This window comes from Leuciscus leuciscus, assembly GCF_965113295.1.
Source record: "Leuciscus leuciscus genome assembly, chromosome: 25".
Taxonomy (NCBI): Eukaryota; Metazoa; Chordata; class Actinopteri; order Cypriniformes; family Leuciscidae; genus Leuciscus; species Leuciscus leuciscus.
This window is the reverse complement of record NC_138724.1, coordinates 1,264,892-1,289,379: the sequence shown is the minus strand read 5'-3', so window position 1 is coordinate 1,289,379 and position 24,488 is coordinate 1,264,892. Positions and strand designations below refer to the sequence as shown.

At 37.7% G+C, this 24,488-nt stretch overlaps 2 protein-coding genes and 1 long non-coding RNA gene across 5 annotated transcripts; 1 reads left to right on the top strand and 2 right to left on the bottom strand.

Moving 5' to 3' along the window:
- Positions 1 to 1,141: 1,141 nt before the first annotated feature.
- On the bottom strand, positions 1,142 to 3,143 carry LOC309490934. The gene is made up of 2 exons (XR_014202885.1): positions 2,062 to 3,143; positions 1,142 to 1,319 (listed from the first exon to the last, which is right to left on the bottom strand). It is a non-coding gene; the product is annotated as an uncharacterized lncRNA (long non-coding RNA).
- A 1,886-nt stretch (positions 3,144 to 5,029) lies between these two features.
- On the bottom strand, positions 5,030 to 11,017 carry LOC309490946 (uncharacterized protein). Its single transcript, XM_082160274.1, has 8 exons — positions 10,936 to 11,017; positions 8,330 to 8,389; positions 7,682 to 7,903; positions 7,085 to 7,236; positions 6,677 to 6,851; positions 6,321 to 6,538; positions 5,811 to 6,021; positions 5,030 to 5,699 (listed from the first exon to the last, which is right to left on the bottom strand). Exons 3-8 carry the CDS (start codon positions 7,896 to 7,898, stop codon positions 5,578 to 5,580), a joined length of 1,095 nt encoding a protein of 364 aa, XP_082016400.1. The 5' UTR covers positions 7,899 to 7,903; positions 8,330 to 8,389; positions 10,936 to 11,017; the 3' UTR covers positions 5,030 to 5,577.
- On the top strand, positions 9,814 to 13,718 carry LOC309490948 (uncharacterized protein). 3 transcript variants are annotated; one of them, XM_082160280.1, is made up of 8 exons: positions 9,814 to 9,984; positions 10,418 to 10,694; positions 11,324 to 11,383; positions 12,108 to 12,167; positions 12,320 to 12,379; positions 12,478 to 12,537; positions 12,670 to 12,729; positions 13,461 to 13,718. In XM_082160280.1, coding segments are annotated over exons 2-8 (351 nt in total). In that variant the 5' UTR covers positions 9,814 to 9,984; positions 10,418 to 10,692; the 3' UTR covers positions 13,510 to 13,718. The 3 variants fall into 3 exon arrangements, with proteins under 3 accessions (XP_082016406.1, XP_082016407.1, XP_082016408.1); XM_082160281.1 differs by lacking the exons at positions 9,814 to 9,984; positions 10,418 to 10,694 and having other exon boundaries at positions 11,306 to 11,383; XM_082160282.1 differs by lacking the exons at positions 9,814 to 9,984; positions 10,418 to 10,694; positions 11,324 to 11,383 and adding an exon at positions 11,868 to 11,973.
- Positions 13,719 to 24,488: the final 10,770 nt, after the last annotated feature.

The window sequence follows — 24,488 nt, the reverse complement described above, 5'->3', positions numbered from 1 at the left end:
AAAATAAAATAAAGCAAACAACTAAAGGCACTATTTGCAATACTGTTAAAACACTGGACATTAAGACATAGGGCTAGAATATACCTTCACAGCTGAAAACTTCATGCTTGACACGAGATGCCATTGGAGTACAAGGGCCAACAATAGAGCAATGACTTTCTCCCTCCTATTGATAATCATTGACATGTAAAAATATGTTTGAAGTTATTGCATACATTTAATGAATTGGACTTAAATGTAACACTTAGTTAAGCGCAACGTATTACATACCTCCAGAGTTTTCACCCATATGCTGCCAGGGTAAATTTGCTGCCGGTGGTGTAAAGCTTAGTACTTGATGAGCTGGGGGAGCAAACATAACAGCTTTCATTTCAATGCAGAGTATTGCATATTCAGTAATGAAACAATAATTGAACTGTGCAAAGCTAATGGAATGTACAACACACCTCAACACCTTTCATCCAGAAACTGCTGCAGCGAATCCCATCAAGTGTCCTAGTGAAAAACAGATTATGATTAAAGGATTCATCATCTTAAAGTCAGCATGAAATCAAATTTTACAATTTGTATTTTTATATGTAATATTGTAGTGTTTATGTAAATGATTCATCTGTGCACTTCATTTTTTTTTTTATTCATGTACCCTTATAATATTTAATCAAATACGTTACCCTTCCCTCCCCCCTCTAAACGACTTCTCTTCCGGTCATGTGCAATGGCGTGAGGGCGTAGCAACTCCCCTCAAACCATTAGTCTGCTATAAGCAGAGATGGAGAGGAGGAGCGCTAGAGTAAAACCCTGCTCCTCTATTCAATATTCCCTTTCACTTGGAAATACGTCACAACACTGGAGAAAAGTCGTTTGTAACTTCCAGTTCATGCCAACTTTAAATAGAAGCAATAGTTTCCAAGACAAAAAAACTTCACAAATAACATCTCTTACTTGTACTCAAACTCTTGGTGGATTCTGGATTACTGGGGAGAAACCTGGTTCTAAGAAAGAGGAAACAGAAATTTTATGATAATAATGAATGAAAGATTCCGTTATCCACAATAAACAGACAAATAAATTACACAGATGAAATAAAGGAAAATCAAATGTACAAGTCAGACCCATTTGCCTGCTCCCTTCATGAACTTAAAATGATGTTTCTCCCAGGTGCTGTGTGGAGGTGTGCAGCGGATGGCTAAATTGTTCCTTTGTCTTTTTTGCGGAGGTTAAATGGGGGCCAATGGCACATGCCCTTCGCTGAGCCACTCTTGCGGAACCACTGCAAATGGCAGATCCTCCTTGTTGATAAACTGAACAATGTGAAGCATCTAAAATAGAAGAAACATTAGCATAATGTATACTTTTTGATAAAAAAAAAATTCAGGCAAAATCAACAACATTAAAATGCTCACCCCTTCGAAAAAGCAGTAATTTTCACAAGTGGATCAACAGAAAACCATGTTCAGACAAACAAAATCATATAAACAACCTACATCGTTATTTTTGTAAGAAAACACCAAAAGTTAAACTAGTCTTTCTAGATGTAAAGTTTGGCTACCTACTGTAACTAGATACATTTAACATGTAACGTTAGAACATGCTTGAACTCAGTGTGTAAAAAAGGTGAAACAGCATGTGGTAGCGAACACTGTAATCTAGACTAGCAGCATAATCATGTTTAGTTAGAAAACAACACAAGTTATACTGATCAGTCTTTCTTGTCGTGAAGATTTTGCTAACGTTACCATTCCCACCGTAGTTCAGGAACTGTAACGTTAGTTAATTCGACTGACCAATACTATCTTAAACCACATGTACTCACACTTGTATAAACATACATAACAGTTAAACATACTTAGAAGAAGAAAAAAAACTCAACGCCAGGAAGAAACTAAGTAACGTTAGCCTAGCTATGTCAGAAGCATGGCGGAAACTTTGCAAACAAGGCTAACTTACTTTAGCTTGACTAGTTACGTTAGGCAAGAACAGATTTTAAGAAGAAGAACTAAAAACAATGTCAAAAATGAACATAGTAATATTGCGTTAAACAAAAAGGAAAAATGTACTTACTTAAAAGATCGTATATTTCCTCTCTCCAAATACTGAAACCGTGTGACGAGACGAGTAAATCTGCTTCAGTTTTTTAGGTGCTGCCCCTCTCGACCGGTGGAGGTACTTCTCTGTTTGTGCTTTAACACTTTCTTAAACATTTGTACAGGTCGCAAAACTCGCAATTGCAAACTGCAAAGTAATCCCTTATACATGTAAAAGGTAAAATAAATAAAAAAAATTGAGCTTGTAAAACAATGAAAGACATAACCACAATTTCCTGGAGTGACAGAGAGACAAAATATTTATAAATATTTCACTTTATCCTTCAGGTCAAAACAGGGATTTTCATGTTTCTCATAGACATTACCATGGTTGCAAATTAATAAAAAATATATAAAGCAAACCCAAGATTTTGGCCAAGTTGCAGATGTCTTTCACTGTTCACTGATTTCAAGCATTGGTGAAAAATCTAACTTCATCCATTTATTCTGCTAAATTGTTCATACCATGAATGAAATATTTATTTTAAAAACTAATCAGAATCAGAAAGATATTTATTGCCAAGTAAGTTTTACAAAAGGAATTCTTTTTGGTCTATTGGTGCATCTCAAATTGTGCATAAATCAAAGAAATGTAAAGAATTGTCACCTTAAGTGAATAAAATAATTCTATATATTTTACATATTATCGCTTCAGAGTTTCAAAGTAATTTAAATGTAATTTCCTAAACCTTATCATGGAATCAGAGTCAAATCTGTTATAACCCCTAATGGCTTTGGAGCAACAACAAAAATTGATATAATTCACATAATAATTATAATCGCTTTAAATGTGAAAAGTAGTTAAGATGCTGTCAGTTTCAATGGCTGGTCGATTTCAAAGCGGCTTGCCGCCAGCCGGCCGCGGTTCATTTAGACGGCGGCAACCGCCAGAGAGAATGAAGTCGGCGGCCCGGCGGCTGTTCGCCGGCGGCATCTCGCAAGAAATGGGAGTGACGTATTCGGCGGCAAACGTTTCATCGCCGCCAGCGGGCCGCACCTATAGCCGACAGCTTGGGGCCGGCGGCAAAAAGAAGCCGTGCCGATATTTTTTGCTATCTGGGAATGTAGAAATGCGAACGCAAAAAGTAATAATAATAATATGGCTTACCGTATCACTCAGTTGAACAATTCTCCATCTTCTCAAACTCTAAATCCCACTTATCGTCACGCGCAGGTTAGATTATTCAATGACAAATTCTTCCATCCGTCTTCAGGTAACATAGCTGCCTGCAACCGTTAACGTCGTCCATTTTCTGCTGCGTCACAGGCAACTGTTTGAAATACGAACCGAACCGAACCTCAAAAAAGCTTTAAAATTGCTCACAGATTCGCAGAAATTGTTTATCTTGATAACAAGAATGATTATTTGTTCAGTTGAATCCCGCTGACAAAACAAGTTTGCCTGTTGTAGCTGCCTAACGTTACTGTCTGCTCGCATGTCGCGTCACATTTGAACTGAATTAAGCGCGAAAGAAATCAATCCCACAATGCAATGCCTTTTCAGTCAGTATGATGGTATGATCCTATATAACGAATTTATCAGGATGAAAACAGAAATGTGCTGTATATTTACAGCTGTTCTGTAAAAGATACAGCTTAATACTGTATTATGGAAATACAGTACAATTCTGTAAGAAATTCGTTGTAAATTTACAGTAAAGGGTTACAGTGTATGTTTACATACATTTATTAAATATGTGGAAAACAAATATGTATGTCACATATTTATAATTAATGTTGTCCATATATGCGAGAAACCAATACTGTAATATATGCAGATATATGGTATCATATATGGATGAACTCAAATATTTTCTTCACATATGTTTGGACACATAAATGTTCATATATGTTGCAGGCATATATTGTGTTTTCAGATAAGTCAAATATATGTATAGATATATGTTGCAGTCATATATTGTGTTCTCAAATAAGTCAAATATATATATAGATATGTTGCAGTCATATATTGTGTTCTCAGATAAGTCAAATATATGTATAGATACATGTTGCCGGCATATATTGTGTTCTCATATAAGTCAAATATATGTATAGATATATGTTGCAGTCATATATTGTGTTCTCAGATAAGTCAAATATATGTATAGATATATGTTGCAGTCATATATTGTGTTCTCAGATAAGTCAAATATATGTATACCCATATGGAAAAGAAACAGAAAAAACTTGTAAGAATTTCCTATTGCCTACAATAGTAAATGTTTATGTTTTATATGCATTATATGTCTTATGAGAGTTATATGTCTCATATTATGATTTACTCATGAAAGTGGCCACTTTCGCATTTTTCTCATACAACGTAATTATATGAATTAAGTATGAATCAAACAAACAATATATATGCTGTTTATAAGGATAGTACATGGCAAACTATGTTTTTCGTATATGTTCCATATCATTTTTGCATTTTTAATTACTATGTAAAACATGTCTTAGTTATAAAGACATATAAAATTTATATATTAATATTTACAATTACATACATCTTTCTTGTACGTAAAGTATATCTAATTTAAACGTAAACTATGCTTTCTTTATATGTTTTTTATAAGTTTGTTATATGTCAGCCAAGTAAAAGCATATACTTTTTATATATGATTATATACCATTCTATATAGGTTTTTTGTATGTAATGTCTATTAATATTTTCATGTAAACTATGCTGCATATATGTTTTTTAAATAAAATTCTTACGTCAGCCAATGAATATAGCAGCATTAAAAACATACTTTTTATGTATGAAATTATATAATTTCATATGAGTTTCTACAGTCAAAAACATTTGATGAAGCAGAGTTAAAACTGGCAAGGGTTTGGTCAACACCCAGATCAACTACTTTCTACCACACAATGACATAAATGCAGTCCGAATACATCTGTAATATTAAAAACAAAGCTGCTAGGATATCTTTTCAATGGTCTTTATTAACAGTTAAACTCTTCTGGGATTACAGTGCTGACAGCAGTAAACCCTAATCCTAAGAACAATGTTTTCAAATATTAGATTTAAATGAACTTGTGACTACATAGGAATATCTTTCACAATTTGATATTTTCACACACTACAAGCCTGCATACAAACCTGAGGAGCACATGCTTATCCTATTCCTATTCTAACATGGGAACAGTGTCACCAACAACTAAACATTGTCAACAGGTGTATTCACATTCAAGGAACGAGGCATGGGGCTTAAGTGCAATCAATCGCTCTGAGCATAACGCTAATACTGCCTATACTGTTTACTTAGATATTTTGAGTATACTCGATTTTGAAATTGCAAAGTACACAAACAAAAACATTTTAGAATGTAAACTTAAAATGCCTTAATGGCTTACATATATGCCAGTTTTGTTCTTCTGCACACTGGATACCTCAGAATAAACAGGCACTATAAGCAGTAAATACCTGTTTTGCCCCAGGGCCAAGGACTATGTGATACACCTGTGTGAAACTCAGAGCAAACAAAACAGTTTAATGTGGAGCTGTGTACACACCAACATTTTTACTTTTTGACCGGAGTTCTGTAATCTTGGCATTGATCGTACTTCCAATGCTGGAAAGCTGGGTCCCTGGCCACTTCTCAAGAGTTGCACCTAAACATGAACAAAAAAACAATGCAAAAATGATTACAGTAGGCTGGAATCAGGAAACACACAAAAGCAGAGACTATTGGTCAAACACCCATTAAAAAGAAGAAAACATACTGTAAATGGCATCCAATTTATTTTTGTCTAATGGTTGACGAGCCTCTCCTCCGCCTCGTTTGTTCCCCCGAAGATTGCTCACCAGCAGTATTTCCACTGGAAAGACTGCGGTGAGCAGATGCCTCACAAAGACTGTTGCCGAATTGGCATTGATGGCATAGGCCCACGCCAGTTTCTCAACCATGACTCCGGTCCCAGGATGGATCTCAACCTGGACACAAGGTGAGCATTAAAGTTTAAAATACCAGTATGTCTGACTTCTTCAGCCCAACAGACTTTAGACATAAGCACATTAGATCTGCCATACTCATTACTTTACACTGTAATTACTTGTTTAATGAAATGTATGGGGTTGATTGTTTTTATGTGGTTTGTGGGACGCTTTGGCAATATTGTTGTTACATTCATGCCAATAAAGCAAATTTGAATTGAATTGAATTAAAAGCAAGTCTGGCAAGCAGTAGATCTATTTTATATGCTGTATTTATTTATTCTTTAAAAAACAATTACCTTAGAAGACTGGGAGCCAGTCAGGGATGGAGACACAGATGTGGAACTGGACAGCGTAGATCTGGGGAGGGACAGCGAAGAGGCACATGGAGAACTGGACCTGGACTGCGGAGACCCTGGAAGGGCCGGTAATGCTTTGGTAGGCTCCACCCTGGATCTCTTAGGAGGTGCAGCCGAATCTATTATATTCCTCAAGCTCAGTAGGAGTCCTGGCACATCTAGACACAGTACATCAAAAACAAATAATTTATTATTATCACTCCTTTAGGACAATACAGCCAATTCAGCCTACAGTCATTTAGAGAAAGGTTTATTACTTGTCTGATGGTTCAATATTTGATATGAATCAATGATACCTTGAAGAACAATCTCCTTCAACTTCGCGTTCTCTTCTTTCAGGTCCTTGATCTCCTGCTTTAATTCAACCACAGTCTGAGTCGGACTGTTGTGATTATCTGAAGAAGGCTGTGATTGACCGTATAGCCTAAGAAACTCTTCTGCAGGGTCTGTCCTCCTGGGAGCCTTTGACTTCTGGGTGTCAAGAGATAGGAAAAAAACAAATCCAAAATAAAAAGACAGGTATTGCTGGTGTTGAGCAGCCATTATGTACAAGAGAATCAATATCAAGAATCAAGAATCCTTACAGATTTAGCTAGAGAGCAATGCCTATTACACAATAGTGCCAACTCCTTACACATTCTATGTACATTGTACCACTGGGAAATATGGTCATTGCATAGGAGCTAAAAGTAAATTAACGTCACCTTTGCTTGCTGAGACTGAGTTTCAATATCAGTTGAGGAATCTGAATCGTCCCCATATTTTTGGGGGGCCACTGAGGCCCTCTTTGTCAGCTCTGTAGGTTCTTCTTCCTTCAGCAGTGAGTTCAGTTTACGGATTGTCTCAAAACGAGTAGCTAGAAAACAAAAGCAAATAGACCAGAGTTATACTCAAACAGCTGATTACACCAGATCACCCTCTTGTAACACTAAGACTGAAAATATACTTGAAGTTAGTGATGTGTGCTCCAAAATAAGTGCAAGCACTGCATGCATGCTCTGTATGCATTGCTCATATACTTGTATACTTGCATACCCTATGTATACTCTACGCAAATATTCAGGGGGTTATGCATAAGGCATACATGACACCTGACATAAACAACTATTCAAAAAGCTTTATTCAACCTGGTTTCAACTGTCAAAGTGTTATTATCTCATCTCATTTTTAACATAGTTAAATTTTTAGTTCATGTTTGACATAGTTGTCAGATGACATACTGATTGTGGCACTTACAGCGTCAAAACCACATAGTACTTGTGTTTGTGTGAATTAGAGTAAGTTAGTAACTCTTAACTTACCACTAACAAAAATGACAGTGCCTCTGTAGTGAGGCCAGCCTCCTCGTTGTTTCCTCCCATGGCGCCATTCAATTACGGCTGAGTAGGTGGCAAAGGGATTCCCATCCTGGTCCATCTTGGAATCATCATACCCCCTTATGGCATCAGTTTTTATGTCACTGAGCTTCCCCAAATCCTCCCCTTCACTCCACCGCACCACTGCAAACTTCCTCTCCATGTGTTCTAAAATTATCAAATAAATAAAAATCATTGTTTAGCTTAGCAATCAATAAATGACTGGCAGACAGAAACTGTTATTAAGCTAACATTTAACATCAGTATTCTGACAAAAAACACTTCTACTATTAGGTATCTGCACAGTTAGGCAAGACATATTTAAGACTTTATTGCCACTCAAAATGAAATTTAAGACCCATTTTGAATATATTGTGATACACAATTATGTTATCTAAATTGATAATATCAAGCACATATTAAACACATTTCTTTCTTAATTTGATTTGAAATATCCAAAGGAATATAATCTGAAAATTGCAGATTAGGTTATTGATAGGTTAAGTGATTTAATAGAGGTGAGCAGATAATGTGATATGTCTTTATGATTATTGTGATATTAATTTCTTTCATATAACGTTAGCCCAGTCCTACCTGACAGGTGCCTCTATAGCCTACAACCAACCAGAAAGGGTCCGGTGGGTCCGGTGTTTCCTATTAACAGACAGTAACGTTAGAGAAATACTGAAAGCACATTAACGTTAACTTACTGACTACAAGATGTTCTTGAACATGGATATTTTGGCCAAAGGCTGTGCAACCAAATGTAGTAAACATATAAATAACCATTCTATTTACTGGTTTAAAAACCTTAGAATCAAAAACAAAGGTTCTGTAATATTGACATGAAAATAAAATGGTGGAGACCAAATATTTATGCAGACATTGAAAAAATATTAACTTTGCCATGCTATCTTTGCCTTCTGTATTGTTTGTTTTTAAAGCTCTTAACGGCCTTGCCCCATCTTACATATCAGACATGCTGACCATTCGGAATTGCGGAAGGACTTTGAGGTCGTCCAATCAACTCATGTTGGAAGTGCCCAGGTCAAAACTTAAACACTGGGGAGACCGTGCTTTTTCAGTTTCTGGACCTAAGCTCTGGAATAAGCTCCCCAGTGAGATGCGTATCGTTACTGACCTGGGCCTTTTTAAATCAAGACTTAAAACGTATCTTTTCAAAATGGCTTTTAGTACCCAGTAGTGTGGTGGCACTTTTATATTTTATATTTTATATTTATCTTTATTCTATTTTATCTTTACTTTTTATTTCTTCATTTATTACTGTACTGGTTTTTCGGTGTGTTGTTTTAAATTGTTGTTTAATCTGTTGTAAAGCACCTTGGTTCACCTATCGGCTGATGTAAGGTGCTATATAAATAAAGTACATTTACATTTACATTTACATTCTGGCAATGCGTTACTGGATCTGTTATAATCTAAGACTCATCCAACGTTACACTTGTGTTATTATCATATAAATATTATTAAAATAAGGATAATTAACGTTAACTTAACTAATCTTGCTAAAATGCACCACTTTGGGTAATATAAGCTGAAAGTGACTGTGAGCTAACTTAATTTAGCTAACTACAACTGTAACATGTAATGTTAAACCAGTTAACGTTCGCCATTAAAAAAAATCAGTTGCTACTTAAATAAATGTATTTCAAATTTAAGCTCAAACATTTAAGCTTAAATCGTAATGTTAACTCTAGATTCACCAAACTATGTCGTCTGTTGGCCGTTCGTCGGTCGTGATTCAAAAGATGCCTTCTTTTTCAACCTTCTACTTTTTTCCCTCCATGTCCATGTCCCTCTACGGTGTTCTAGTGTACTCGCTCTCTCTCTCTCTCTATCGCTATCTATCTATCTAGCGGCCCTGCGCATGCGCATTACCCACAACCTCGCACTGCTCTGTAGTCATTATTTTCGAGGAACGGGAACGTTAGCTAGCTGAAGTTTCCGGTAACTTTCTAGCGGTAAAATGGTCACATCGTGTTGACAAGGACATTAGCTAGCTTCACCAGCAACCCTAATAGACATTATGTCGAAAAGAAAGCACAACGTTACTGCTAACACGAAAGAAAAGGTTTGGTTGAGAGAAAATGTTCCTATACGTACTTCGACAAGATGGAAGAAAAGGTTTGTACTAAATTACACGTGTTTCCTAATCCAGCTCGTAACTTCTGGTTAAAGGAGAACTCCGGTCAATTTTAACATTGAGCTAATTTTTTTGTAAATTTGGAGTGCTGTCAGTACAGAGAACAACGACAAAAATCGGTGTTGCCTACACCATGTTATCCTCTTTTTAAAATGTGCACCCTGTTGACTTCAATGGGCACGTTTAAACCTGTATTAATAAAATTGATGTTAATTCTGCCAGCGAAAATACCTGAAAAACTTCCTGTTTTCAGTTGAAGTCCACAGTAGTCAATTGTCGAGTTCACCCGCGCGATCATTGGTAACTAAGCAATTCAAGAGAACGCGCCTGAACTTGACAATCGACTACTGTGGACTTCGACCGAAAACAGGAAGTTTTTCAGGTATTTTCGCTGGCAGAATTAACATCAATTTTATTAATATCTTTCACATCTACTGCAGTCAGATTCACTGTGTTCACTCTAAATAAACTCACTCACATGGCTGGTGCACTTGTAATGACACATCAAGGATGTTAAGAGGCAAAACGCAGGTTTAAACGTGCCCCATTGAAGTCAACAGGGTGCACATTTTAAAAAGAGGATAACACGGTGTAGGAAACACCGATTTTTGTCGTTGTTCTCTGTACTGACAGCACTCCAAATTTAAAATGTTAAAATTGAATGGAGTTCTCCATTAAGGTTGCAGTGATTCGTTCCCAGTTAGCGTTAGTTACCGTAACGTTACTGTCCACTGTTTCTTTAGGAAAATCAACAGAACTTTGACTGACATCGAAAAACATACTGCGCAACAACATGTAAGTGTTATCCGGTTCATGTCCTCTTGATCTTATTAGTGATAGTTACATTGTAAAAGTTATGTAGCTTATACGATGATACTTATTACTAACTATTTTACCTTTGCATTTAAAATATATTTGCAGCTCATATCTGTTGTGAACAACTTTGATGTGTGAAATTCCTATGTGATTGTATCGCATTTCTGTGTTGTTAAAGGGATAGTTCACTTTTGATCATTTTTTATATGTTTTAGCTTACCTCAAGGGCATCCAAGATGTAGGTGTCTTTGTTTCCGCAGCATTTTCAATTTTGATATTTTTTGGTCAAACCGTTCTTGTCTGTCAGTCATATAATGCAGGTCTATGGTCACCACCTCAAAGAGCAAGCACAGAGAAGTCCAAATTAAACATGATTTAATGACTCGTAAATGTAAGTACACATTGATGGCCTAAGACACGAAACGAGCGGTTTGTGTGAGACAACAAACAGTATTTATATCGTTTTACCTCTTTTAACCACAGCCACGTCCAAGTACTCTGAGGGCGCGAGCGCTTCTGTCTGCACAAGCGCCGGAAAGCCCCGGAAGTGATCTCTCGCGCGTGTACTCCTGTCTATCTAATAATTTGTTAATTTGTATCCTTCCTAGGAAAGTGATGAAGATTCCCAAAGAGAAGAGCAGAGTGCAGAACCTTTCACATTGGCACAGGTGAGACAAAACTACAGTATTCTGTCTCTCTATTTCTCTCTCTCTCTCTCTCTCTCTCTCTCTCTCTCTCTCTCTCTCTCTCAATCTATCTATCTAACAAGTTGTTGATTTGTGTCCTTCATAGGAAAGTGATGAAGATTCCCAAAGAGAAGAGCAGAGTGGAGAACCTTTCACATTGGCACAGGTGAGACAAAACTACAGTATTCTGTCTCTCTATTTCTCTCTCTCTCTCTCTCTCTCTCTCTCTCTCTCTCTCTCTCTCTCTCTCTCAATCTATCTATCTAACAAGTTGTTGATTTGTGTCCTTCATAGGAAAGTGATGAAGATTCCCAAAGAGAAGAGCAGAGTGGAGAACCTTTCACATTGGCACAGGTGAGACAAAACTACAGTATTCTCTCTCTCTCTCTCTCTCTCTCTCTCTCTCTCTCTCTCTCTCTCTCTCTCTCTCTCTCTCTCTCTCTCTCTCTCTCTCTCTCTCTCACTCTGTCAATCTATCTATCTAACAAGTTGTTGATTTGTGTCCTTCATAGGAAAGTGATGAAGATGCACAAAGAGAAGAGCAGAGTGGAGAACCTTTCACATTGGCACAGGTGAGACAAAACTACAGTATTCTGTCTCTCTATTTATATGTCTCTCTCTCTCTCTCTCTCTCTCTCTCTCTCTCTCTCACTCTCACTCTGTCAATCTATCTATCTAACAAGTTGTTGATTTGTGTCCTTCATAGGAAAGTGATGAAGATGCCCAAAGAGAAGAGCAGAGTGGAGAACCTTTCACATTGGCACAGGTGAGACAAAACTACAGTATTCTGTGTCTCTATTTATATGTATCTCTCTCTCTCTCTCTCTCTCTCTCTCTCTCTCTCTCTCTCTCTCTCTCTCTCTCTCTCACTCTGTCAATCTATCTATCTAACAAGTTGTTGATTTGTGTCCTTCATAGGAAAGTGATGAAGATTCCCAAAGAGAAGAGCAGAGTGGAGAACCTTTCACATTGGCACAGGTGAGACAAAACTACAGTATTCTCTCTCTCTCTCTCTCTCTCTCTCTCTCTCTGTCAATCTATCTATCCAACAAGTTGTTGATTTGTGTCCTTCATAGGAAAGTGATGAAGATGCCCAAAGAGAAGAGCAGAGTGGAGAACCTTTCACATTGGCACAGGTGAGACAAAACTACAGTATTCTGTCTCTCTCTCTCTCTCTCTCTCTCTCTCTCTCTCTCTCTCTCTCTCTCTCTCTCTATCACTCTGTCAATCTATCTATCCAACAAGTTGTTGATTTGTGTCCTTCATAGGAAAGTGATGAAGATGCCCAAAGAGAAGAGCAGAGAGCAGAACCTTTCACATTGGCACAGGTGAGACAAAACTACAGTAAACACATTTATGAAGTTAATTACATAATTTGATATGACATTAAATAATCATGAGACAAACAATGCTATGACAAAATGCACAGATTATCTCTGCAGCTCATGGAACTAATAATAATAGTAATAATAATAATAATAATCATAACTTTATTTGTATAGCACTTTTCAAAAACAAGTTACAAAGTGCTGTACAGTGAAACAAACATGATCCATACTTAAAAATGTAAATGAAAATGAAAAATCAACAATAAAATCAGAAAATACAATAACAACAATAATATAATGTTTATAAAAATGCCATACAGCAAAGGCTCGGTCACCTTTAGTGACAAGACTGCACGCAGTAAATCATTGGTGACCTTGATCAGAGCAGTCTCAGTACTATGCAGGGAACGGAAACCTGATTGAAATTTTTCAAAAATGTCATTATTGTTCAAAAAGGAGATTAACTGAGTTGAAACGATTTTTTATCAAATTTTAGATAAAAATGGCAGCTTGGAAATGGGTCGAAAATTATTTAAAACAGAGGCATCTAAAGAGGGCTTTAGATGTGTACAGACACTGTCTGTCTTTCCTCTTTTTGTTTGTTTCTTGCATGTGTTGTGGCTTCCATTAAATTTTTTGTGCTAAGTACAGTAGAGCAAAACAAGGTTACCTTTATGGTAAAGCAGAACCTTATAAGTTTTAATATGGTGCTTCTTTTTTTGTAATTTTAGGAAAATGCCCCTCAAGAAATACGTGATGATATCCACTCTCATGGACTAACGGAAGGGCAAAGTTGCATCTCTATTTTCTCCTTTGCATTGAGACACAACACTACTGGTGTATTGATGGAAGACCTGCTGAAACTTCTAAAGTTACATTCTGCTGGGACAAATGCAGTACCAGCAAGCAAGTATTTTTTGGAGAAACCATTAGCTGGTATTATAGATCAATTAAAACGCCATCATTACTGCAGAGTATGTACTAAGTACCTTGGCACTTCACAATCACAAGAAGAAACACTTGCATGTGTGTCATGTTCCTCGTCCATAACAGTAAAAGACAGTTTACAGGAAGGACATTTCTTTATCAGTATTCCATTAAAGGATCAACTGAAGGATGTTCTTGAGAATCAAGGTATGCACGATCTCTGTTTTCATCCTGATGACAGTAGTAGGCATGTAATAAGTGATATATGTGATGGCACCTTATATCAGACCTTGAAATCAAACAGTGAAGAGGATTTCCTCTCCCTTACATTTAATTGTGATGGTGTACCAGTCTTTCAGTCCTCTAAATTTAGTATTTGGCCTATACTGTGTTGCGTTAATGAGATACCCCCTGAGAGTAGAGATAAGCATGTGCTTTTATGTGCTTTATGGTTTGGAGCAAAAAAGCCAGACATGACCTGCTACTTCCAACCATTTGTAGAGGAATGTGCCAATCTTTCACAAGCTGGCTTTGAGTGGCAACATCCTAGTGATCAGTCATGGAGACACGTGAAGGTGCACCCATTGTGCTGTGTGTGTGATGCAGTAGCAAGGCCATTACTACAAAATTTTAAGCAATTTAATGGTGAATATGGCTGCGGAGTCTGCCTTCACCCTGGGGTGCAGATGAGGAAAGGAAAAGGAAAGTCAAGGGTTTACACATGTGCAGATGAAAAACCAAGTGACAGAAATCATAAAACCACAGTAGAGATAGGACAAATTGCTGAAAGAGAAGGGACAACAATATTGGGCATAAAGGGCCCATCTGCCATTGTAGATTTACCAAACTTTGATGTAATCAATGGGATGGTCCCTGACTATATGCATTGTGTGTTGCTTGGCGTGTGCAGACAAATGGCAACTTTATGGATCGATTCAAAAAACTATTCTGAGCCATGGTACATTGGCACACAAACAGCTATCTTGGACAGACACCTCTTGTCTATAAAACCTCCAGGTATTGTTGCTCGAGTTCCAAGATCTCTGACTGAACGCAAATTCTGGAAAGCCCATGAGTGGCAACACTGGCTTCTGTACTATAGCTTGCCAGTTCTAAAAGGCATACTTCCACAGAAGTATCACTGTCATTGGGCATTACTGATAGAGGGCATTAGCATTCTGTTGGGATCTGAAATAAATACAGAACAGATAAATCATGCCCATGAGGCATTAGTGTACTTTGTTGGAGGTGTGCAGTCGCTGTATGGGGAAGAGCACATGACATTCAATGTTCATTCACTTCTGCATTTGAGCAAAAGTGTTGTGCATTGTGGTCCTTTGTGGGCGCACTCAGCCTTTATGTTTGAAGATTTCAATGGATACCTCCTGAAACAAGTAAAAAGTAGCCAAGCTGTACCACAACAAATATGCAAACGAGTTCTGTTTTCCCGAGCTTTTCCCCGTTTAGCAAAGCAATTTTTAACAAATGCACCTGCAGAAGTTACAGATTTCTGTAATGAAATGAGAACCGAAAAGCATCATGTCAAGAAGTTTGCGAAGTTCACTGAGGTAACTGCCCTTGGTCCACCAAATGTAAGATTAATGTCTGTTAGTGATCAAGCTGCCCTCCACACAGTGAGAGAGGTTTCCCCAAACTCTGTGGTAAATTACTACAAGAGAATTGCTGTAAATGGAGAGGTTGTTCATGGTCATACCTACAGCAAAACAAAACAAAGAAACAACTCTATTGTGCTTTTGAAGGATGGGAGTATTTTTAGAGTGTCCCACTTTATTGACATGGGTGATCAGTGTTTATATGCCATAGGAAACTATGGTAATTGCACAGTGCAGAAGTTAGCCAGAGGTTCTCTTATCAAAACTCCACTGAGCTACATGTCAACTGTCCTCTTTCCCACAGGCTTTCACAAAGCCATAAACACTGCTCAGATAGTTAGACCATGTATGTATATTCAGTGTCCACAGTCCAGCTCAATTGTTTGTCGGCTACTTAAGACATATTACTGTAAATGAACTAAATGTGAAGATGGTCACTTATTCATTCAAGGTTGCTGAGCTGGAATGTGAACTAATTGCTTCTACTGTTACTGTAATCTAATGTGAGAATCTGTCAAAATTATAATGAAAAAGCACACAGCAGTGTGAAAAGTTTACTACAAAATGTAAATGTATTCTTCTTTAATACATTTTGCAATGCATGTCATCAACATTTATGTATTTCATTGTAACATCCAAAAGGACACAAGTGCAAGGTATGATTTCAAAACAATTATTAAAGTAGCATCTTAATAAACTTAGCTAATTTAAAAATATGTATTGCCACTTAAATTTAAAATGTAAATATGCAACTTGTATAATGTCATATACTAATTAAGTGCAAAATTAAATCTTTCTACGGCAAGAAATGAGTGACTGTGTCTTTTTTATTTTTACATTACAATTTTGAATATTTGCTGCATACACAAGAACTTGAAAATCTAACTGTAAATAAAAAATAATTTTTGACTATTTTATTGGATAGAATTACTCAAAAAATCTTAAATAACAAATATAACCCATGTAATAATTTTTGGAAAAATTCACTAATTGAGATTGAAGAAAGTGTGATCTAAAAACCTGAGACAATGCTAGTGTCATAAAATCTTAGAAATGCCATAAATTATTTTTGGTAATCTCATCATGTGCTTTTCCATGTACTTTAATGGCCCATATATGTGACATCTTACATATGTCTATTGTCTTGTAAGGTTTTTATACAAAATACCAAGATTTTGGTTTCACTAATGATTGCCCAACTCATATAACTTTGATGTTACGTGTATCTACTAAGAATATTGTATGTGGATTTACTGTCATATATAGTAATTATAAGTTCCCAAATTATCTTACATCTCATATTACACAATTTTACTAAGGATTTTGTGTCTTGTTTGACTGTTATATATATTACTTACAAATTTCAGATAAAATATATAAACATTTAGTAAAATTTATCTATATCTTTTCCATATGGGTAGATATATGTTGCAGTCATATATTGTGTTCTCAGATAAGTCAAATATATGTATATATATGTTGCAGTCATATATTGTGTTCTCAGATAAGTCAAATATATGTATAGATATATGTTGCAGTCATATATTGTGTTCTCAGATAAGTCAAATATATGTATAGATATATGTCATGCTATTTAAAATATAAGTACATATATGGCCATATATTACATTTTTGTATGGGGCAAGTTAGCAACAGTAACTAGACTTCATTTTACAACAATCACCGATCGTGCTGATTCTGTCGTTAGGTTTGAGTTTTAGGGAGAAATGACAGTGTAATGCTGCGAAGGGAAGAAGTTGCACCAGATAGAATGCGGCTATAGTTTTTAATGGTTTTACCTCAATATATTATTTTTTATAATCTTTGGAAGCCGAAATCTAAAATAAAATCAGACTAATATCACAGACCTTAAGTGTAACCAGGCTTAGGCTACGTTTGAATGTTTAATTCTGTCCTCCGTCATCACTCATTAAGCGTGAGAGAAGAGTGTGAGTTCCCATGAGTGTGAGTTCCGTCAAAGGAGAACAAACGATTAGTTCATGGAGAGGCAGCGGATGCGAGGACGTTAGGTGCACCGGTGCGACCTAGGAAAAATTTTAGTCGCACCCTTACAAAATCTGGTCGCATGTGCGACCAAATTGGTCGCACTCTAGAGCCCTGTAAAGTGGTCTTAGGTTATATAAGAAACGAAGCACGACGATTTCACACGTTTGTGGCTAACCGGGTTCAGAAGATTCAGCTCAGCTCAGCCCCACAACAGTGGCGATATGTCCCAACAAATGAGAATCCTGCTGACCATGCTTCTCGGGGCTTAACTGCCAGTGAGCTTTTGTCATCTAACTGGCTCACTGGGCCCAAGTTCCTATGGAACAAGGAAATAAAGCTGGCTACAGATGAAGTACCAGAGTTAACAGTCGGAGATCCAGAGGTCAGGAGTGTTCTAGCGCTCAGTACCAAAACTACTGAATGCGTGAGCCTCGTTGATCGCTTGTCTAAGTTCTCATCATGGTCGCTAGCTACGCGAGCGGTTGCACGCATTCTCAGGCGCATAAGCAAGAATAGATCAAACAGTCTCACCACTGTAACAGAACGAGAAGAGGCAGAACATTGCTTAATCAAAGATCTGCAGAAAAATGTGTATCAAGAAGAGTTGAAACTGCTGAGCAAAGGGATCCCTCTACCACATCACAATCCGTTACATGCTCTTGACGCTTTTCTCCACGACGACGGTGTCCTCAGGGTGGGAGGGAGGCTGTGCAACTCCTCTCTTCCCAACTTCATCAAGCACCCTGCAATCATTCCCAAAGATCATCACATCATGAGGATGATTATTGCCTATCACCATGAGAAGATGAAACATCAAGGTAAAGGTCTTACCATTAATGAAATAAGGCGCAGCGGCTACTGGATTACAGGAATCAACCGGGCAGTTGCATCCTACATTCGTCAATGTGTCACCTGTAGACGGCAACGCAAACCCATGGAAGAGCAAAGGATGGCCGATCTACCCCCTGAACGGTTGGAGCCATCACCTCCCTTCACTTTCTGCGGCATGGACTGCTTCGGGCCATTCCTTACAAAACAAGGAAGAAAAGAGAACAAGAGATACGGTCTTCTTTTCACTTGCCTTAGCTCCCGTGCTGTTCATATTGAGAGTCTTGAAGACATGTCGACAGATGCCTTCATAAATGGCCTTCGATGTTTCATCGCCATACGTGGTGCTGTTCGTCAGATCAAGTCTGATCAAGGAAGCAACTTCGTTGGAGCCAAAAATGAGTTCAGAGAAGCTCTAAAGGAAGTCGATGCAGACCGTCTGGCTGTATTTCTTGCAGAAAAGCAGTGTGATTTTAGCATGAACGCACCCCATTCTAGCCATGCAGGAGGGGTGTGGGAAAGACAAATAAGGACAGTCAGAAGCGTTCTAAGGTCCACTCTTGCCCTTTCCTCTGGTAGACTAAATGATGCTTCGCTACGGGCCTTTTTCTATGAGGCTATGGCTATAGTCAACAGTCGTCCTCTGACTGTTGACAATCTCAGTGACCCCCATACCCTCGAACCACTCACCCCTAATCATCTTCTGACGATGAAATCTGTCCAGGCCTTGCCTCCCCCTGGTGAATTCGTCAGAGAAGATGTGTATGGCAAGAAAAGGTGGAGACATGTTCAATACCTCGCAGAACAGTTTTGGAGTCGATGGCGAAAGGAATACCTTGCCAACATTGCTCTCAGACAGCGCTGGCATGCTCCAAGAAGAAATTTACAAGTTGGAGATGTTGTAATCATAAAAGGAGAGGATGTGCACAGGAACGAGTGGAGATTGGGTAGAGTTTCAGAAACCACTACTGACAAGGATGGACTTGTACGGAGAGTTAAAATCCAACTTGGTGACAGTAAGCTTGGCAAGAAAGGGGAGCGTCTTCACAAGGTGTCCGAAGTTGAGCGCCCAGTCCAGAAGCTTGTTCTGCTGCTGGAGACTAACTAAATCTGCTCCTTCCCTCCATAGCGCAAAATATTACATAGTTATAGTTAAGTTTCCAACATTGGCATAAGTTGTCTTTGTTCTTAAACAGGCTCAGGGAAGGCAATTTTCAGTTAAAATCATTCGTGCCTAATGCAGTCTGTGTACCGTTCCATTATTCACTCATGATTGGTGGGAGTGTAACTAACTCTAAGGAAAGAGTAAATAAGTAATAATTACTTTTGAGTTTTATTTATTAGTCTCCTCTGTTAATGTAATGAGTCCTTTATTTCCGCCTCCATAGTGGAACGTTAATTTCGCATCTAGAAAGGTGGGACTGGTTAGTGAGACGCACACACGGAAGAAAAAGGGTAGGGGAAAGAACAAGGTATTGTGTTTGGTTTGTTTAATGTTTATGTGCATTAATATGTAGGTTAATTTATTCGACTTGAAGTGTTTAAATGTGTATCGCTTATGTCATGTGAAGTTATGTTAACATAAGCTTTTCAGCATGACTGAGGTAACGTCATAAAAGGGTTTTTATAAATGGCTATTTGTAATGTTGTTATATATTGTTATATATATATATAATATATTGTTTAATGTGGCCTTCGGCTTATGTTTGGGTTCGTAAGAGCTAATTTTATGTTATTTATCTGTCCTGTAGCTCTTACGGTGTTTCAAGAAGAAAAAGGTGTAAGAAAATAAAGGCTTTTTGAAATATCAGTACGCTTCACCATTGTCTGGCTGGGGTTTTGCTACAAGGCCTACACTGAAGTGTAATTTTAAGTATATTTCTGAGAAGTACATAAAATGTAGACTGAAAGTATACTTTCTTATTTTAAGTTTAAAAGAAGTATACTAAGTGTGAAAAACACCACGCTTACATTAGCTACTGCTACTATTCTGCTACTATTCCCCACCAATTCACAAGCACAAGAGAAAAAGTATTTTGTACTTACATTTAATACCCCTGGAACTCAATGGAAGTTGTTTGAAGATGGCATAGTTGGTAGTGTTGTTATAACCAGTCAACTGAACCAACAATTTTTTCACAAAACTGACAAAACCTTGTCAAACTTTCAAAATCCATCAACATTCCGTGCATGAGCTACTTTCTGACATTCTAACTGAAAGTGGGTGAATATCAAAATACATAGAAACATTTTGTTAAACCACTCACAAGTGTTATGTTGACAACACCATTGATTACACTATTGAAAAAAAATACTTTTTATTACAACTGTACATGAATAAATAGGCCATTTGTCCCTGGACTAATAGGGTATTCTATTTGTCCATTCTATTGGCTCTATTCTATTATTCTATGTGCTGGCTGCACAAGTCTAATTTAAGGCTCTCACAAATAAATAGTATGGGTATATTATACATTTTCTGAGTCATCAGAGTGCCTTGAGTATTGAAGTTGTTGAGTTTTGTGTCCGTGGTGTTCTTTCATGCCACATACAGTTTAGGCGGAAATTGGGAAAAAATGTGTGTTATTTCTGGTTTAAAGAAGTCTTGTGACCTCTGTGTTTGTCAGACAGATTCAGTACTGGGCTTAAATGAAAGCCTAAAAGGTCCCCTTTCCAACGATACCAAGCACCATATTATAGAATATTGACAATATCCCTAGCAGGTCACCGTGATTTTGCCAAGTAAGATGTGTTCCTGGATCAACAAATTTTGTTGATCCTGGATCAACATTTAATCAACCAATCACAAGCCTCTGATGTCATCAGTGTGTGCCGACCAAATCCAATCAGTCCATTTTGAACGTTCCCTCCTCTCTTCCCTCGGCTGACTGACAAAAGGTAAGTTATTTTGTCTGTCCTCTTTCTTTGACCCTCTCTGCAACTAAAAATCTGACTTTGTAAATGTATTTATTCACTAAAAAATCCTGAAATAGAACACTTAAATGGCCTAATGTAATGCAACTCTGAACATACATACAAAAGCCATGTGCTGTTTAGCTAATAGCTAAGCTTACTTTACTCCACAACCCCTAAAAGTCTTCTTTCTCTCATACCTTTACACACAAATACACATTAAATATTTCATAAAATGTTATAATGATGTTTAAAAATTTCAATAAATTCCAGGTCTTTAAAACAGATTACTATGATTTTAGCCTGAATAAAGTGTGCAAAAAGTATATGACATTTAAAAAAACAGTAGAATAATTGCTTTTTGAATCTGATTGTAATAAATATATTTTGATAATTGCTATCGTCATCATTTCAATATGGGGTAGATTCGCTAATGTTTATCCAGGACCATCATAACCATTTCAATATGGGGTAGATTCGCTAATGTTGATCCAGGACATTCATGACCATTTCAATATGGGGTATATTCGCTAATGTTGATCCAGGACCATCATGACCATTTCAATACGGGGTAGATTCGCTAATGTTGATCCAGGACCATCATGACCATTTCAATACAGGGTAGATTCGCTAATTTTGATCCAGGACCATCATGACCATTTCAATATGGAGTAGATTCGCTAATGTTAATCCAGGACCATCATGACCATTTCAATATGGGGTATATTCGCTAATGTTGATCCAGGACCATCATGACCATTTCAATATGGAGTAGATTCGCTAATGTTGATCCAGGACCATCATGACCATTTCAATATGGGGTAGATTCGCTAATGTTGATCCAGGACCATCATGACCATTTCACTATGGAGTAGATTCGCTAATTTTGATCCAGGACCATCATGACCATTTCAATATGGAGTAGATTCGCTAATGTTGATCCAGGACCATCATGACCATTTCACTATGGAGTAGATTCGCTAATGTTGATCCAGGACCATCATGACCATTTCAATACGGGGTAGATTCGCTAATGTTGATCCAGGACCATCATGACCATTTCAATATGGGGTATATTCGCTAATGTTGATCCAGGACCATCATGACCATTTCAATATGGAGTAGATTCGCTAATGTTGATCCAGGACCATCATGACCATTTCAATATGGGGTAGATTCGCTAATGTTGATCCAGGACCATCATGACCATTTCAATATGGGGTAGATTCGCTAATGTTGATCCAGGACCATCATGACCATTTCAATATGGAGTAGATTCACTAATGTTGATCCAGGACCATCATGACCATTTCAATATGGGGTAGATTCGCTAATGTTGATCCAGGACCATCATGACCATTTCAATATGGGGTAGATTCGCTAATGTTGATCCAGGACCATCATGACCATTTCAATATGGAGTAGATTCGCTAATTTTGATCCAGGACCATCATGACCATTTCAATATGGAGTAGATTCGCTAATGTTGATCCAGGACCATCATGACCATTCAAATATGGGGTAGATTCGCTAATGTTGATCCAGGACCATCATGACCATTTCAATATGGAGTAGATTCGTTAATGTTGATCCAGGACCATCATGACCATTTCAATATGGAATAGATCCGCTAATGTTGATCCAGGACCATCATGACCATTTCAATACGGGGTAGATTCGCTAATGTTGATCCAGGACCATCATGACCATTTCAATTCGGGGTATATTCGCTAATGTTGATCCAGGACCATCATGACCATTTCAATATGGGGTAGATTCGCTAATGTTGATCCAGGACCATCATGACCATTTCAATATGGGGTAGATTCGCTAATGTTGATCCAGGACCATCATGACCATTTCAATATGGGGTAGATTCGCTAATGTTGATCCAGGACCATCATGACCATTTCAATATGGGGTATATTCGCTAATGTTGATCCAGGACCATCATGACCATTTCAATATGGAGTAGATTCGCTAATGTTGATCCAGGACCATCATGACCATTTCAATATGGGGTAGATTCGCTAATGTTGATCCAGGACCATCATGACCATTTCAATATGGGGTAGATTCGCTAATGTTGATCCAGGACCATCATGACCATTTCAATATGGAGTAGATTCACTAATGTTGATCCAGGACCATCATGACCATTTCAATATGGGGTAGATTCGCTAATGTTGATCCAGGACCATCATGACCATTTCAATATGGGGTAGATTCGCTAATGTTGATCCAGGACCATCATGACCATTTCAATATGGAGTAGATTCGCTAATTTTGATCCAGGACCATCATGACCATTTCAATATGGAGTAGATTCGCTAATGTTGATCCAGGACCATCATGACCATTCAAATATGGGGTAGATTCGCTAATGTTGATCCAGGACCATCATGACCATTTCAATATGGAGTAGATTCGTTAATGTTGATCCAGGACCATCATGACCATTTCAATATGGAATAGATCCGCTAATGTTGATCCAGGACCATCATGACCATTTCAATACGGGGTAGATTCGCTAATGTTGATCCAGGACCATCATGACCATTTCAATTCGGGGTATATTCGCTAATGTTGATCCAGGACCATCATGACCATTTCAATATGGGGTAGATTCGCTAATGTTGATCCAGGACCATCATGACCATTTCAATATGGGGTAGATTCGCTAATGTTGATCCAGGACCATCATGACCATTTCAATATGGGGTAGATTCGCTAATGTTGATCCAGGACCATCATGACCATTTCAATATGGGGTAGATTCGCTAATGTTGATCCAGGACCATCATGACCATTTCAATATGGAGTAGATTCGCTAATGTTGATCCAGGACCATCATGACCATTTAAATATGGGGTAGATTCGCTAATGTTGATCCAGGACCATCATGACCATTTAAATATGGGGTAGATTCGCTAATGTTGATCCAGGACCATCATGACCATTTCAATATGGAGTAGATTCGCTAATGTTGATCCAGGACCATCATGACCATTTCAATATGGGGTAGATTCGCTAATGTTGATCCAGGACCATCATGACCATTTCAATATGGGGTAGATTCGCTAATGTTGATCCAGGACCATCATGACCATTTCAATACGGGGTATATTTGCTAATGTTGATCCAGGACCATCATGACCATTTCAATATGGAGTAGATTCGCTAATGTTGATCCAGGACCATCATGACCATTTCAATATGGAGTAGATTCGCTAATGTTGATCCAGGACCATCATGACCATTTCAATACGGGGTAGATTCGCTAATGTTGATCCAGGACCATCATGACCATTTCAATACGGGGTATATTCGCTAATGTTGATCCAGGACCATCATGACCATTTCAATATGGGGTAGATTTGCTAATGTTGATCCAGGACCATCATGACCATTTCAATATGGAGTAGATTCACTAATGTTAATCCAGGACCATCATGACCATTTCAATATGGA